Source organism: Osmerus mordax, chromosome 13 (genome assembly GCF_038355195.1).
Source record: "Osmerus mordax isolate fOsmMor3 chromosome 13, fOsmMor3.pri, whole genome shotgun sequence".
NCBI lineage: Eukaryota > Metazoa > Chordata > Actinopteri > Osmeriformes > Osmeridae > Osmerus > Osmerus mordax.
Genome location: NC_090062.1, coordinates 10,503,121 through 10,518,052, shown reverse-complemented (window position 1 = coordinate 10,518,052; position 14,932 = coordinate 10,503,121). Strand labels below are relative to the sequence as shown.

At 44.3% G+C, this 14,932-nt stretch overlaps 3 protein-coding genes across 3 annotated transcripts; all 3 read right to left on the bottom strand.

Annotated features, from left to right (window-relative positions):
• Positions 1–1,096: 1,096 nt before the first annotated feature.
• On the bottom strand, positions 1,097–5,949 carry psmc3 (proteasome 26S subunit, ATPase 3). Its single transcript, XM_067248505.1, has 12 exons — positions 5,893–5,949; positions 5,485–5,565; positions 4,954–5,079; positions 4,652–4,756; positions 4,179–4,241; positions 3,926–4,063; positions 3,661–3,804; positions 3,399–3,547; positions 2,842–2,938; positions 1,827–1,972; positions 1,625–1,706; positions 1,097–1,511 (listed from the first exon to the last, which is right to left on the bottom strand). The coding sequence occupies exons 1-12, from the start codon at positions 5,932–5,934 to the stop codon at positions 1,401–1,403; spliced, it is 1,284 nt and encodes a 427-aa protein (XP_067104606.1). The 5' UTR covers positions 5,935–5,949; the 3' UTR covers positions 1,097–1,400.
• An 852-nt stretch (positions 5,950–6,801) lies between these two features.
• Positions 6,802–8,638, bottom strand: aplnr2 (apelin receptor 2). The gene has a single exon (XM_067248502.1). The coding sequence runs from the start codon at positions 8,620–8,622 to the stop codon at positions 7,258–7,260; it is 1,365 nt and encodes a 454-aa protein (XP_067104603.1). The 5' UTR covers positions 8,623–8,638; the 3' UTR covers positions 6,802–7,257.
• A 3,167-nt stretch (positions 8,639–11,805) lies between these two features.
• cd59a (CD59 molecule (CD59 blood group) a) lies at positions 11,806–13,936 on the bottom strand. Its single transcript, XM_067248506.1, has 4 exons — positions 13,855–13,936; positions 13,139–13,217; positions 12,921–13,022; positions 11,806–12,528 (listed from the first exon to the last, which is right to left on the bottom strand). The coding sequence occupies exons 2-4, from the start codon at positions 13,191–13,193 to the stop codon at positions 12,329–12,331; spliced, it is 357 nt and encodes a 118-aa protein (XP_067104607.1). The 5' UTR covers positions 13,194–13,217; positions 13,855–13,936; the 3' UTR covers positions 11,806–12,328.
• Between the last annotated feature and the right edge of the window lie 996 nt (positions 13,937–14,932).

The window sequence follows — 14,932 nt, the reverse complement described above, 5'->3', positions numbered from 1 at the left end:
TTTGGCATTTAGCAGTATCACAAGGGCAATTACACCGTCTTGTAGAAAGAGTATTTGCAGGAAACCTTACTGTGGCTCAATGGGTAAGCATGTGTACCATCGAGTCTATTGCCAAACACGGTACCCATAGTTCAAATCTCGTTCCAACTAATTTAATTTATATCAGTTAAGTAATATATATGTTTCAGACATGCTGGTGCAGTACTGCAACAGCCTGTGTTCAAATCCAAATTTTAAATTGTTTATTTTAACTTAAAAGTTACATTGTAGTCATGTAAGATGTGGGACTTCACCTTCACATAGTTTCATAAATATAATCTCTCCTCTCCGCCAAACGCTTGTTAATCTCAGGAAGATTCTCTTTAGTTTAGTTTGGTTAGAAAACAGAGTGCGAAATATACAATCATAATTGGGGGGGTCAGTTCTTTTTCAGGGCGTAAAGTAATATTACGATTACAGGTAAGAACGATATATAAATGTTTCCCCCCCAACCTGTTGTTTTTACCTCTTTGGGGGGGTCGAAGTCTTAATTAGGGGGGTCAAACCCCCTCATAATTCAAACCCTGGACTCAAGAGCTCAGCTTTGTCGGCTACGACTCAATACTTTTGTGCTACTTTATAATAACTTTCTGCGGCCAGCGTTTCTGGAAATGAACGAGGGCAAAACATTTTTTAAACCTGACTAAATGAAATTTAAGACCTTGGATGAAAATCTGGCCGTTTTTAAGACGTTTTAAGGCCTTCAATTTAAAGTTCAGAATTGTAGACTTAAGACCCCGCAGGAACCCTATTTATTATAATTTCTTCGGAAGTACAACAGACTTCTTAATAAAAAGTCAAGTTTGTCAGATCAGGTTCATGGTCTTCCTGGTATCAGACCATGCTTATATAAGAAAAATATATATACTTTGTAGGTGTTTCTCCATTTGCATCCAATATTATGAACCTGTTACCCTGACTTTCCCCAAAATCCCAAAATAATTTAATTCTATCATTGTTACAATTCCATATGCTTAACTTCAGAACCATCAACACCTGAACATTCTGTCTGCATATTGATATACTCACCTACACACAGACATTTCAGACCACAGAATAAAAGAAAAACTCTGGAAAAAGTTTTATTTTTTCTTAAATGGACAATAAGACAGTGGCTACAGTAATAAACCAGTGCTCTGAGTCCCCTCCGATCCCTTCCTCACACTCAAAAACACACATACACTACCCCCCCCCCCCCCCCCCCAACAGTTTCTCTCTTCTCACACCTTTTACCACCAGTAACAACCAGATGTTAAGATAATTGAAAATAGGTGTAGCTGTCATCCAATAAACAGTCTGGTTGTTTCAGGCATAAGTGGAAGGTATGGCAAACATACAGACACACACGCTCCCAGTCCTTCTTAGGCATAGTACTGCAGGTTGGCCTTCTTCTTGGCCTGCACCTCCAGGATGCCCTCCATGTAGTCTTCATGGTTGAGCTCTGTTGCTCCCCGACGAAGCGCAATCATACCCTGAAGAAAGGGAGAGAAGGAAGGGTAATTTGTGGTTCAGGGTGTGTTGAGTAGAGTGCAGTGTAGGAGGTTGTGTGAAGCTCCTGATCAAGTTGAGTGTACAGTATACTCACCGCCTCCACACACACAGCTTTGCACTGGGCTCCGTTAAAGTCGTCAGTGCACCTGGCCAACTCCTCATAGTTTACATCAGGACTGTGGAGGGAAAGAAAAGAGAGGGGTCAGACAAAGTCCTGGAGACAGACCCATGAGGGGCCTGATCTGGCAGAGCATGCAGGGTTATAGGTCAGTAACAGGGGTCCAGCAGATCCATACCTGACGTTCATCTTGCGGGAGTGGATCTGCATGATGCGAGCACGAGCCTCCTCGTTTGGCATAGGGAACTCTATCTTTCTGTCCAGACGACCGGAGCGCAGCAGAGCCGGGTCTAGGATGTCCACCCTGTTGGTGGCCGCGATCACCTTGGGGGAGGAGGGTGATGGGGGAACAGGTTGGAAAGTGTAAGTCACAGAGATGCCAGTCAGCCACTTCTCTTGCAGTTGGCCTGTCTAGAGGGGTGAATTTATGGTTTGAGGTAAGTGTGGAGGTGAGTGTATAGGGTGTGTGTGGTATGAGGCAGTAAGTACCAGGGTTCTTACAGGTTTCAGTAAGTCAAATTTAAGACCTTTTTAAGACATTTTAAGACCATAAAGATTGAAACGACGCATTACCCAAAAAATATTCAAATCAAAGAAATTCTGAAAAAACATTTTATTTCAATGAATTCAGTCATTGAAAAATGAATTGAATATTTTTTGGGAAAAGTTTGCAGAGAGCCTCGTACCTGGAGCTGGGTACCGCTTGTAACCAACCTAACGATCTAGCCATGTCTCGTTGAAAATACCTTTTCCCATTTTCCACACGTAGCCAAACTTTAACAAACTGAGGAAGTGCAGACGTATTTTGCGGGCAGGTATTGTATTTATCACAGGATTTGTAGTTTTATCACCGCGTACGTACCAACATCAATATCCCCCAGAAAGAACTACAACACACCGAACCAACGTTCTGAGGGCAGCGTTCTGATGGTTTTGTTTGTACCAGACTCGCTTTGTAGGATACGACTCAATACCTTTTTGCTACGTTGTATTAACTTTCTGCGGCCAGCGTTTCTGGAAATGAACGAGGGTAAAACCTTTTTTAGACCTGACTAAATGAAATGTTAGAAATTTCGGATGAAAAATCTTGCCGTTTTTAAGATGTTTTAAGGCCTTAAATTTAAAGTTCAGAATTTTAGACTTTTTAAGACCCCGCGGGAACCCTGAAGTACAAGGTGTGCAGGACGACCTACCTTAACCTGCATGTTGGGCTGGAAGCCGTCAAGCTGATTGAGAAGTTCCAGCATGGTTCTTTGGACCTCCCTGTCTCCTGCTTTCTCACTGTCAAACCTGCATCACACACACACACACACACAACCTGGTCAGGGACATGTAAACACTAGACCTGGGCCATTACAATGATCAAATACTTGAAAAGTTCAGTACTTCAAGATGACAAAGCAAATTTAAAAACAAGAGGAGATGACTGATTTCAAATTCAAGCTACGTAGGGCCGACAAGCTATCTAGCAAAAATTCAGATTGTGCTGAATCAGCAAAAATTCTGCACAACCAACAACAATTTTAAAAGGCAAGACACGTATAACCCCAAAACATAAAAAAAGTGGCACCTCTAAATGGACAGCAAAAGGGGGCATCAAAGCTCATTGGAGTCAATGGAGCAGGACTAAAAGTAAAGTGCTACTTGATGGCACTTTATTGTCCCTAGATGTCAGTTTGACTTATTCCACAGCAGGTACTTACGCCATTCATCCTTTGGTTAGATTAGAAAGGGTTATCTCCCAGCTCACCTCTTGGTGCCGATGGCATCCAGCTCATCTATGAAGATGATGGAGGGTGCTTTCTCCTTGGCCAGGGCAAAGGCATCTCTCACCAGCTTGGCTCCGTCTCCAATGAACATCTGCACCAGCTGGGGGCCAGCCAGCTTCAGGAAGGTGGCCTTGGGGCCAGAGTGGAGTTGACATGAGTCTTAAATCTCACATAAATGGTTAAACGATGCAATCGGTTGCAATAAATCACCCAAACACACAGCAGTTGTGGGGAACTCCTTACCTTGGTCTGGGCAGCGCAGGCCCTAGCCAGCAGGGTCTTGCCTGTGCCAGGGGGTCCATACATCAGGACCCCCTTGGGAGGCTGGATGCCCAGGTTCTCAAACTTCTCCTTGTGGTTCATGGGCAGGACGATGGCTTCCACCAGCTGCAAGGAAGAAGAAAAAAAAAGGGGAATGGGATGTTAGATGTTAGTTAGTCACAGTGAATGCAAGTGGAATGTTTTGCTTCATCTCTCGTGTGTGATCTGCTCCTGCTGCAATTCGGACCTCCTGGATCTGCTTGTCCAGGCCTCCAATGTCACTGTACTGCTCCGTGGGCCTCTCGTCCACCTCCATGGCCTTCACCCGAGAGTCGTACTCCGTAGGCAGGGTCTCCAGGATCAGATACGAGTCCTTGTTCACTCCCTGGAAGAGCATGCACCCATACAACACAGGATGAAGGGGAAGGAATTAGACATGTCGCATATGTTCTACATAAGGTTGTATACGTGAGGTGCAGAGAACAGGAGAGCCGTCTCACCACCAGGTCTCCGGGCTTCAACTTCTCTGCATCCACTAGGCCAATCACAGGAAGGAAGTAGGTCTGTGGGAGCACAACATCCCATCGTAACACCAGCTTGGTGATTTGTTTGCAATAACTAATACAAAATGCTCTATATACCAACCCAGCTACACACAACAGAAGCAAGCATGTGAGGCCAGTTAAACCACATGAGTCTGATGCTCTAGGACGGGGGTAGGCAACCCTGGTCCTCGAGAGCCCGCTGTCCTGCATGTTTTAGGTGTTTCCCTGCTCCAACACACCTGATTCTAATGAATGGTCATTACCCGGCTTCAACAGAGCTTGATAACGACCCATTCGTTTGAGACAGGTGTGTTGGAGCAGGGAAACATCTAAGACATGCAGGACAGCGGCTCTCGAGGACCAGGGTTGCCTACCCCTGCTCTAGGATCATGTCATTTTCTGCGTTTGAATGAACAGTGATGTCGTACCTGTCGGGTGGACGTCTTGATAACAGCACACTTGCCCTTCCTCTGGGAGTCCAGGTCGATGTTGGCTCCATCTTCCTCCTGGTCATTAGGGTCCACATCCAGCAGCTGGACACACACACACACACACACAGTAACATTAATGGTGGAAAATAACACACCAGTATTGTGCTACTGTTCATTTGCTTAATCATGCAAAATCATGGACATTTCAACAGGGCTGCACTGAATTCCCCCACCAGAACCTCCATAGCATAACTATGGATAAATAGCATAAATAAATGTAATGTAATAACATGTCCCACCTCAATGACATTGGACACCAGGTAGGGCAGGGTCTTGTTGACTTTGATCTTCTCTGTGTTCTCTTTGATCTTGTCCTTCATGGCCTGCAGCTCGTGAGTCACTCTCAGCACCTCGCTCTTCATGATCTAACAGAAATGGCAGAGAAGAGGGGATTAGACTGTCTGGGACTAACACCATCAATGTTGAACTGAGCCAAATACACTCAATGTCATGTCATCTCCGACTACAAAACCTGTTGAAAGGAAATGTTATACCTAGTAGGAAGTAACACGGAGATTAAGTCAGTGTTTATAAATGCCTTGCTTGAGAGATGTATACAAACAGATATTATATCAGAATTTGAATATAAAAAGTATTGCTTTATACATTTGTATTGGTAAAAGTACTGTTTCAATACGGTAGTGGCATGTTGCATCTTTCAATTTTGAAATAAAATACTATGCTTTCAATAACAGTACATTTGGTTGGTGAAAATATGTTCTAGCTAGCTAACCAAGAAAGAAGAAAGCTACGTAACATGGCTAGCCTACTTTTATTTCACTGTCCAATAGACGTGTCCGCTGGACGATTTCCTCGTTGGACATCTTCAGTACCTCCTCGCCGATACCATCCTGTTGTAGACACAATTGTCAACAATTGACAAATACACGTTTATCTTGGCCAATGTATCAATGATGAAATGAGCAGTTAAGCTAGCCACAACAAATTTCCCTGTGTCACTCTCGCACACAGTACTACTGTACTGTACCGAATGGGTTGGTTAGCGAGCTAGCTAACGCGTTAGCTACTGTGGCACTAGATTTATCGAGAGGCTAACTTTGATTAACATTTTATACTTTCACAACATAATACCAAGCATGTAACCCTACGCATACGACATACTACTTTGCATTAAAAAACGGAACATAGTTAATTTAGGTTAATATATTAAAACAAACCTCCACCTCATCCCAAACCGACTTGTCATTCAGCGACGCCATTTTCGCTCTATTTTCTTCGACGGTTGGAGTGTTGTTTTGTGTTTGGTCTCCACACCGCCCTCGGCAGCGTCGGAGTGGTATCACTATTAAGACATTGGATCTAAAAGTTCCAAAATGAATTAAATAAATACACCATTAAATAATTACTTAAATGTGTCATTAATTAATTAAAAATTGAATTAAAAACATAAATGTGTTATTAAATGTGTCATGAATTAAAAATGAGTTTGACAGATACAATAAATTCATGAAGCACTGCAACACGTGGTGACATGAAAATGAAATTGCAATGGACTGAGGGCGCTGTTTAGCGTATTGCATTTTTTATATTGTCCACTGCACTGCACGTTAATACAGGACCATTAATAAATTAATTAAATAATTGAAATAATTATATATGTATTTTACATAAAATGAATTCGTATTTTAATGAATTCATGACCCATTTAAGTAATTATTTAATGGTGTATTTATTTAATTGATTTTGGCGAATAAACCGAATTCTGATTCTGATAGGCTATATATATTATAGCCTATATATATAGCCTATATATATATAGGCTATAATAATATAACTACTAATGATATTAACTTACAATGCGTATTTGTATTTCCCCTCCATCTAACAATGATCTAATCTTGCATAGATGAAATACATGTCCATTTGAAGTGGAATGTACTCCTTTTGCAAACGCTTTAATCCAAGGCTAACTATGGTTGTGTATGTGTGTGAGAGAGGGTTACATGAGCAGAAATATTGTAGTATGTAACAAACCTTCCAATGCACAAAGTAGGGTGAGTCAGATCTTTCCTGAGTCCACTGTAAACAAACAATGTCTCATCTTTATTAAAGTATCAGTGGTATGTGTTGTGCATGGTGGAAATATACTGTTTATAGACTCGGCTCCGGTTGCCTCCGTGGGAAACAGTAATGTGTTCTGGTTCCATGAATAAATGATTTAACAGTTTAGAAAGAGAGTACATCATAACCTCATTCTCATGGACTGATTGGATGATTTTCCAGGCCTCTCACTGTCCACTTCAGTTGACATTTGTTCAACATGTCTTTAATCACAAACCAGAGGGGAAAAAATTATTTCTTGAGATCTTAAAACACAAATATCATAGTGACATAATTACAACAATTCATGTTGAAACCGTACTCATGTGTTCCTTATCAAAAAATACATATTACATATTAAAGTCTTTCTCATGAGGGTCACATGGAAATATCGGGATTTTTCCACTTCCCAGGGAGTCTGTGTTTCACAAACAAACACACACACTCTCTTAACTATCCCTTATCTCCTCTACTTTGTCCTCCTACATTCCATCTACAGTTTCCTCTCGAGTTCTACTTGGCTGTTCCCTGTCCTCCTCCTCTTCTTCTACATCCTCCTCCTTGTCTGCTGCTTGTGGAGATTCACAACTTCCCCTGCACCCTCTCCAGCCACCCTGTCTTGATCCCCTTCCTGCCCCTGCCCCTCCCCAGGGCAGCAGGACACGGCAGCGCTGTCTAAAGGCGGGGTCGCAGCAGGCGTAGAGCAGTGGGTTGAGGCAGCTGTTGAGGTATCCTAGGCAGGTGGCATAGGGGTGGGCGGCCAGCAGGGTGCGGTCCAGCAGGCAGGAGTAGGGCACCAGGCCCAGTTCCACCAGCATTGACAGGGACTTGTTGGTGTGGAAGGGCAGCCAGCACAGAAAGAAAGCCATCACCAGGGTAACGATGACACGGAGCAGACGGCGCTGGCGCTGGGGGTCCGGACGTGGGCCTTTCTTGAAATGGCGACTGACGAGGTGGCCTAGGGAGCAGTAGCAGACCAATAGGACGGCCAGCGGCAGCAGGAAGCCAATCAGAGTGGACTTGAGCCCCAAAGCTGCTGTCCACAGGAGCTCTGCCCTCTCTCGCTCATCTCGCCCCAGCTCGGTGGAGATCAAACTAGAGTAGTCCATTGCACAAGAAAAGATCACGGCTCTGTGTTCATCTACCTGGTCGCCTTCCCCCTCCTCCACTTCCTGCCAGTAATCATCAGGCTCCTCCCCCAGCTCCACCTTTCTGACAGTCCTGAGTAGCAGAGCAGGCAGAGCTAGCATCCCTGCAACCAGCCACACACTTCCTACTACCCACAATACCCTGCAAGTCCCGGGCCCCTGAGCACGGCTGGAGCGGCGGTGTCCGGCTATGAGCCAATAGCGCTCCACGCTGAGTGCTGTGAGGGAGAAGACGCTGGCATACATGTTGAGGGCAACCAGGTAACTGCTGACCTGGCAGAGTGGCCGGCCAAAGGGCCAGTGGTAGTCCAGAGCTGTGTAGGCAGCCCACAGAGGCAGGGTGACAAGGAAGGCCAGGTCTGCCACCGCTAGGCTGGCGATCAGCGAGTCAGTCAGGGAGCGGGAGGAGCCAGGCAGCCTGGGGGAGGAGCCTGTGCCTGGGGGATGGAAAAGGCGCTTGGTGCAGGAGCAGGGGGTTGCTCCCAGGGGTTGGGAAGAGCGGGGCCGGTCCAGGTAGGCCCAGAGCACCAGGCCGTTTCCCAGGGAGCCTAGCAGAAAGGCCAGCAGGTACACTGAGGGGATGAGCACCCAGGTCGGGCTCCACTCACTGTAGTCGCACTGGGGAAGGGAAGGAGAGGGGGAGGGAGAGGAGGATGGAGGAAGGGAGGAAGAGGGAGGGAACAGTTCAAGGTCTGACATGAGGGGTCTGGGGTTGGTTGGGATCAGTAAATTGGCAGGCAGTAGACAGTGGCGGACGCCAGTGGGAGCTTCTCTCTGCAACTCAACATCCAGTTGACTGAAGGCTCCAGCTGTTAATCCATGTAGTCTCTCTCTAGACACCGCAGTGTCTCTTGCTTTCTCACGGTTCAGTCCTGCCTGTGTCCAGCTGGCTACTCAGGCTGTGCAAGTGTCCCTGTCTCCCTCTGTTTGCTTCCTTTGCTTCCCGTATATCTCACTGTGACGACATCTTGGTTGTCCTTTAAATAAACAAACTGAAAGACAAATGGGAGGCTGTTAGTGAAGAAGAGATTAACTTAACATAAACTAAACCAGGACACACTGAAACAGTAAGTGGGTTTACATAGTATACAATATCACAAGACTACAACAGTTGATTTAAATGTGTAGATTTAATTTGACATTTAAGAATGTCAAAACGATGGGGAAAACAACACTATTTCAGCAATTTCATTTAACTTTATTTAAATAAACATGAAGTAAATCACTTACATATTTGAGAAAGGAAGTCTGTGACCAGGTTTCCTAGGCTGTTGGTGTGTGATGCTGGAAGAGACAAAGATTCAGATGTCGTCCTCAGGGCTGGGAGACGAGATCCTCTCCGATTCTTACTTCTTCACTTCTGTCCATCCAGTGCAGTTCTGACCTCTTCTCTTCATAGGGTTCAGCCCTTTCAGAGGTGTTTTTCTCTTGAGGGGGTCTGGAGTTCCTCCCCCTGCAGATATAGCCCACCCTCCAGATCCCCAACCCCCACCCCCCACAACACACACACCTCTTCTATCGACTCTCCCTTCCCTCCATGAACCAGACCACCCCAGAAGAGGCTTTGCGAGAAACACAAACACTTTCCCCTTTTCCTGCTCGCAGCCCACAACTTCACACTCTTCAAACATCATACAAACACTGTGCACACCGTACACAAACAACTATACAGTCTATGACAGTAACAAAACACTCAGACAACAAGCAATCAACATACGTACACACCGACACATTTGCACATTCCAGTGACAGTGCCAGCCACATTGACTGTTAAGACTGTAAAGTAAGACACAATGACAGCCACTAAAAGAAAGTGTGTATGTACACACTGAACAACACAGCAAACTCCAACAGACCACACTGAACATTACATGACCAGGTCAGCCTTGTCCTGAGACGTGGTATGGTGTGTGTGTTGGTGTGTGTGTGTTGGTGTGTGTGTGGGAGGAGATGGTAGAAGTGGTGAGATGGGGGAAGGGGGTGGGGGGATATGAGTGATTAGGGGATATCCCAAACCAGGACATGACTCTGCATCCTGGAACACACACTCTGATTGGCCTAAAATAAGATACGGAAATAAGAAAATCTCATTTGTAGCTTGTACTGGAATTAGAGAAGCACAATTCCTTTAGACTTGTAGATGTGCTATCCCTGTACTTTTTTCACTGATTGATATGGACACGAAGCAATCTCTTCATGCCTCAGGGTGTGGCATCTGTGTCCTTGTGATGGTGCTGTCTCTATACAGCAGCTTATGAGACTTGCATGCAGAGTAGGCTATTCCCCTTCTTTTAAACAATCTGTGAATCATTTCTAATCATCTACATCTAAAATTACTATCAACGTTGTTAAATTGTTATCAGCTAACCGTTCACCCCGCCCTAACCATGGATATCAGAGATGCATCTAAAATTCAAGTTATGAGGAGGAGCTGCCCTATCAGGGGTATTCAGATGAATGGGAGTGGCCTGTGTTACATTTACATTTAGTCATTTAGCAGACGCTCTTATCCAGAGCGACTTACAGTAAGTACAGGGACATTCCCCCCGAAGCAACTAGGGTGAAGTGCCTTGCCAAAGGACACAACGTCAATTGACACGGCCGGGAATCGAACTGGCAACCTTCAGATTACTAGCCCGACTCCCTCACCGCTCAGCCATCTGACTCCCAAGTCAGAGGAGAGGGCACACATCTGGGCGGCCTCACCCAAGCACCCACGCTATCTACGCTACTGTATCTGTCCTATACATGCAACATCTTATTCATCTCCCCAGGAAAACACTGATGTCCTGGAGACAACACCAACAACACCACCAATAAAGCAAACAAGGCAAAAAGAGTGAAAAGACCAGATAAACAGACCCTGCAAAATAAACTGTATAGGATTCTGTTGGGTTAGAAGCTTACAAGATGCCATGGTGACACCTTGTCAATATTGAATAACTGATCTTACTCCCACAGTGTTGGAGAAATCGTAACAAAGAGTGGGCTTGTCTCATTGTGTCCCCTCAAACTCTGATCTCCAGCAGGTCATCTGGGCAAGGAGTACTGCATGTATTTAGAATATCAAATGTTGGCATACTTCACCTAGCTTGACTCCCATGGAATCATTAGGTGTATTAGTCAGTATAAACACAGACAAGTTGTATTATGTTTATGCTACAATTTGAACCATTTCTGACCAAATATGCAACTGGTGACACAATACTCAAATGTTTCACATCTTCACAGAAAATCATGTTATAAGCTTTTAGCTAGGAAAGCACTTTCTGGTTGAAGAACACCATTAGTGGCTGTCTGAGTAAGCACAACCACAAGAGTTTAGTTTGGTTGAAGTTTTAGGGGTGCATGTGAAGCCCTGTGACATTGCTTGAAAAAAGGGCTTTACAAATACAATGAGCTGGAGCTGGTGTTCATTATACTTTCATTAGATTACCTGAATGTTATCCTGAATATTATCAAGACACCAACATTTTAGTGAGAGGAATGTGTGGCAAGCAGGAAAACTTTGGTCCTTGTAATCTGCCAACAATGGAGCTACTGGCACATAAATCAACTGTCACTACATGTTTAAGTCTGTATGTGTGCGCACGCGTTTGTCAAGTCCTTTCCCCTCATTTCCTTTCCACGTGGATACTGCAGCTGTCCAAACAGGAAGTTCATCAGGTCACAGGTCAAAATGCTACATCTGTAAAATGTATCACCACCCAGTCCCCCTTCTCCACCTTCATTTTGTTCTCATATGTATTCAGTAGACATGCTAACCTGGGGGATAGTCTTAAGGATGACATGTTTCACCTTAGACCACATGTAATGCCATCCATTCACCACTAGACTACTAATTCACCCTTGAGTCACAATGACAAGAACAACATTGATAACTTTGATGGTGTGAAGATATTATTTATTTTCCACTGACAAGAACCCTCAACATGCATGCATAAAAAGCATAGGTTTCAGTTTACAGTCATGATATTCTTAATATAAACAAGTTTTTTTCCCCCTTGCCTCTACATCGGCAAGACATAATATCACTAATTCGGTAAAAAACAGTGATTAATAACAGCTAGCAGTAGCGCTACAAAATGTAGAAAGTATGCCCTCATTAGTGTTGCATCTATTTGAAGCGCCGATCTAGTGCAAACTGTATCCTTCTGAAAACCAGACAGGGAGTCAGGTATGGTCGGTCAGAAATCACCCCTTTCTGCAAGTCGCTCTGTTGGTCTGGGCGATAAAAAAAAACAAAAAGAAGTCTGACGGCAGCACCTGAGCTGAGGGTGGGGAAAGACAGGGGCGAGAGAGGAACCTGCGTGTGTGTTGAAGAGGCTTAGGTCTGAGGAAGAGGTTAAATTGATGCTGTACGTGTGCATGTATAGTGGGTTAAGGTTGGGCTGTGTGTGGGTGTCTAGTGCATACACCACCATATGCCCACCAAAGACACCAGCAGGCCCAGCAGAGGCTTGCCCCCAGAGATGGAGACAGCTCCATTACACAGGTTAGACGTACAACACTTGTAACTGAAACTTTCTACTTGTGGGTAAGCATTGCTTAACTGATTAAAATCACATTCAGAGTTCTTAATACACCGGCGTATAATATCACCACCTGAAGAAGTGGGAGAGAGGTGTGGAAAGTAGGGGGGGGGGGGGGGGGGGGGGAGACAGAGAGAGAAGGAGGGAGGAGTTCAGGATTGTCCTTCTCTAGGAAGACATTCATTGATAGAATGAGGGGAACAAAGACAGATGGACTAATGGCAGCAAGTGTGTCATGATTATGCACACTGATTAGCTATTGAACTTCAATATAAAGTCTACTCAATTGAAACCATTGTTGCCACTAGGTAGGAGGAAGAATACTTCCGTACTGGTATCGTTTTGAGAAAACCACTCAACACTAAACTGATACTCTTGATTCAAGATTATACAGCAGTAGAGGAAAGAACAGAGTTTACCGAGTTTCCATTTAGACTACAACACGTCATTTAGAGTGAACCTCACCTCTCACATGCAGGCTCAGACAGGCATCATCTAAGCTGCAGTCCTGGGTTTTCGTGCAGCTGCCAGTGTAGTCCTGACAGGCGTAACAGCGAATGGCTGAACCTGCAAAAAAACAACGCTGTCACTCATAACAGTATTACCTATGTAGACAACCAAAAACGTGTGTCTGCTTGGGTAAATAGACTTCGGCCCATTAAAAATGTAAATGATACCCTTACCAAGCTCAAAGATGGCGAAACAAAACGCCAAGCATAACCCAAATGAGTTCCTCATTGCGATCCCTTTTCCCCAAGACGTCTAAAATGAAGAGAAAGTATATGCTACATAAAACAGGCGTTTAACTTTGCTACCTAACTTGCCAAGATGGACAACGTTCAACAAAATATAATTTCCAGACTTTTTATACCGTGCGGGTGGCATTTTCTCTAGTGGAATGTGCCATCTGCACATGTGAATTTAGCAAAACAAATTATTTTTAAAATGGCGTTGAAGTCACGGCCCATTAGCTAATACCTGGGCATTGGGCAATACACTTAAGTCCTGAAATGTTTGGGGGGGATAAAAGACAAATCCACAAATATCGTTGATTTGACAACATATGGATTTAAATGTAGTACATTTCTTTATGCCATTCCACAATTTCCGAAGAATAACAAACCGGCATTTCAGGAAATCGCCAGAACAGGTTTGTTCTCCGATTTTGTATTGACAGGCCCGATATACAACACTGAGTATTTCTCAATCAATATATATGCGTTCCACATCCGCGGGTTCACTCCGAGATTTATTCGTGACAGAGGATAGTCGCTATAAGGCTCTGGGCTGGGACAACAAACAATTTGGCGAACAGGTGTTAGCCGACTGGCTAGCGCTAACAAAATGGCTGTACATTTAAGTAAACAAATAGGTTTGACAAAGTTGAAAAGCTACTTACAATTCTGAGGAAAGTAATGTATCTCTCGAAGTCTGGAACCTGAAATGTACTTGAAAGTCTGTGACAATCCCAACAACCGCGCCCACTTGTATTGTAAAGCAACAGCTGATCCAGCGTCCCGCCCAATCGATGACAGGAGGGGGCAGGCCTGTATTCGGAAGAAATGCAAATTCATACCCATTGTGGTCAACATACGTACATCATTTGGAGGATAATGAAGATGTAAGCTATTGTGAAAATGCAGAAATTTTGCCATCTCCTAGACCATCATCACCCTTGAAACTGGACGATAACACAGCAGTCTTCTTCTTGGCTGATGTAATGGCAGATTGACACAGCAGTCTACATTGCCTACTTATGCTTTTATAGAGGCATACTGCTGTTAACTTAATTGGAAAGGTCCCTTACACGTATGGACACGTGTGGGACACAACAGACCCCATAGTACTGTCAATATTTTTAGCCCCATACTCATACTAACCGTAACCCTTGTGTGAGGGTTAGATAGAAGCACCACAGAGGAACAAAGACCCTTTAGACATCAGTCCACAGGAGGGGTTACAGCAGGCTTATCTGGCAACTAAAATCTGATGCGAAACAATAGAATGACTATTCCTCACATTGTGGCCACAGTGCTATAAGAACAAATGCCATTTAAATGAAAACATTTGACAGCTTTCATTGTGGATTGTCCTCAGTGCCGACTTTCTAAAACGATCTAAATGGCAGAAGCTGATATCAGTGGGAAGGTTGAGCCATGTGGTGAGTCACAGGGTGCTGAAGCCAAAGTTTATTTTTTTTACATTGTCCAAACAGTATACTTATGGATGGATTTAGGGGGACAGTATAGCTCAGTCATAGAGCACTTAACTGCAGACATTGCAGGTTAATCCCCCCCCTGTACTGTGTCCACTTAGATCAGGGGTGTCAAACCCTGGTCCTTGAGGGCCACTGTCCCTGATCCAGCTCACCTGAATCGAATGAATGGTCGTTATAACAACCCATTTAATTGAATCAGGTGTGTTGGAGCAGGGAAACATCTAAAACAGCTGCCCTCGAGGACCAGGGTTTGATACCC

Excerpts from the sequence above, each read along its gene's own strand:
- aplnr2 (XM_067248502.1), bottom strand. The coding sequence starts at position 8,622 with ATGTCAGACCTTGAACTGTTCCCTCCCTCTTCCTCCCTTCCTCCATCC.
- cd59a (XM_067248506.1), bottom strand. The coding sequence starts at position 13,193 with ATGAGGAACTCATTTGGGTTATGCTTGGCGTTTTGTTTCGCCATCTTT. Across the intron at positions 13,023-13,138 it reads TTTCGCCATCTTTGAGCTTG|GTTCAGCCATTCGCTGTTAC; the intron begins GTAAGGGTATCA and ends GTTTTTTTGCAG. Across the intron at positions 12,529-12,920 it reads TCTGAGCCTGCATGTGAGAG|GTGGTGATATTATACGCCGG; the intron begins GTGAGGTTCACT and ends CCACTTCTTCAG.
- psmc3 (XM_067248505.1), bottom strand. The coding sequence starts at position 5,934 with ATGGCGTCGCTGAATGACAAGTCGGTTTGGGATGAGGTGGAG. Across the intron at positions 4,064-4,178 it reads TGAAGCCCGGAGACCTGGTG|GGAGTGAACAAGGACTCGTA; the intron begins GTGAGACGGCTC and ends ATGCTCTTCCAG. Across the intron at positions 1,707-1,826 it reads TCCCGCAAGATGAACGTCAG|TCCTGATGTAAACTATGAGG; the intron begins GTATGGATCTGC and ends TTCCCTCCACAG.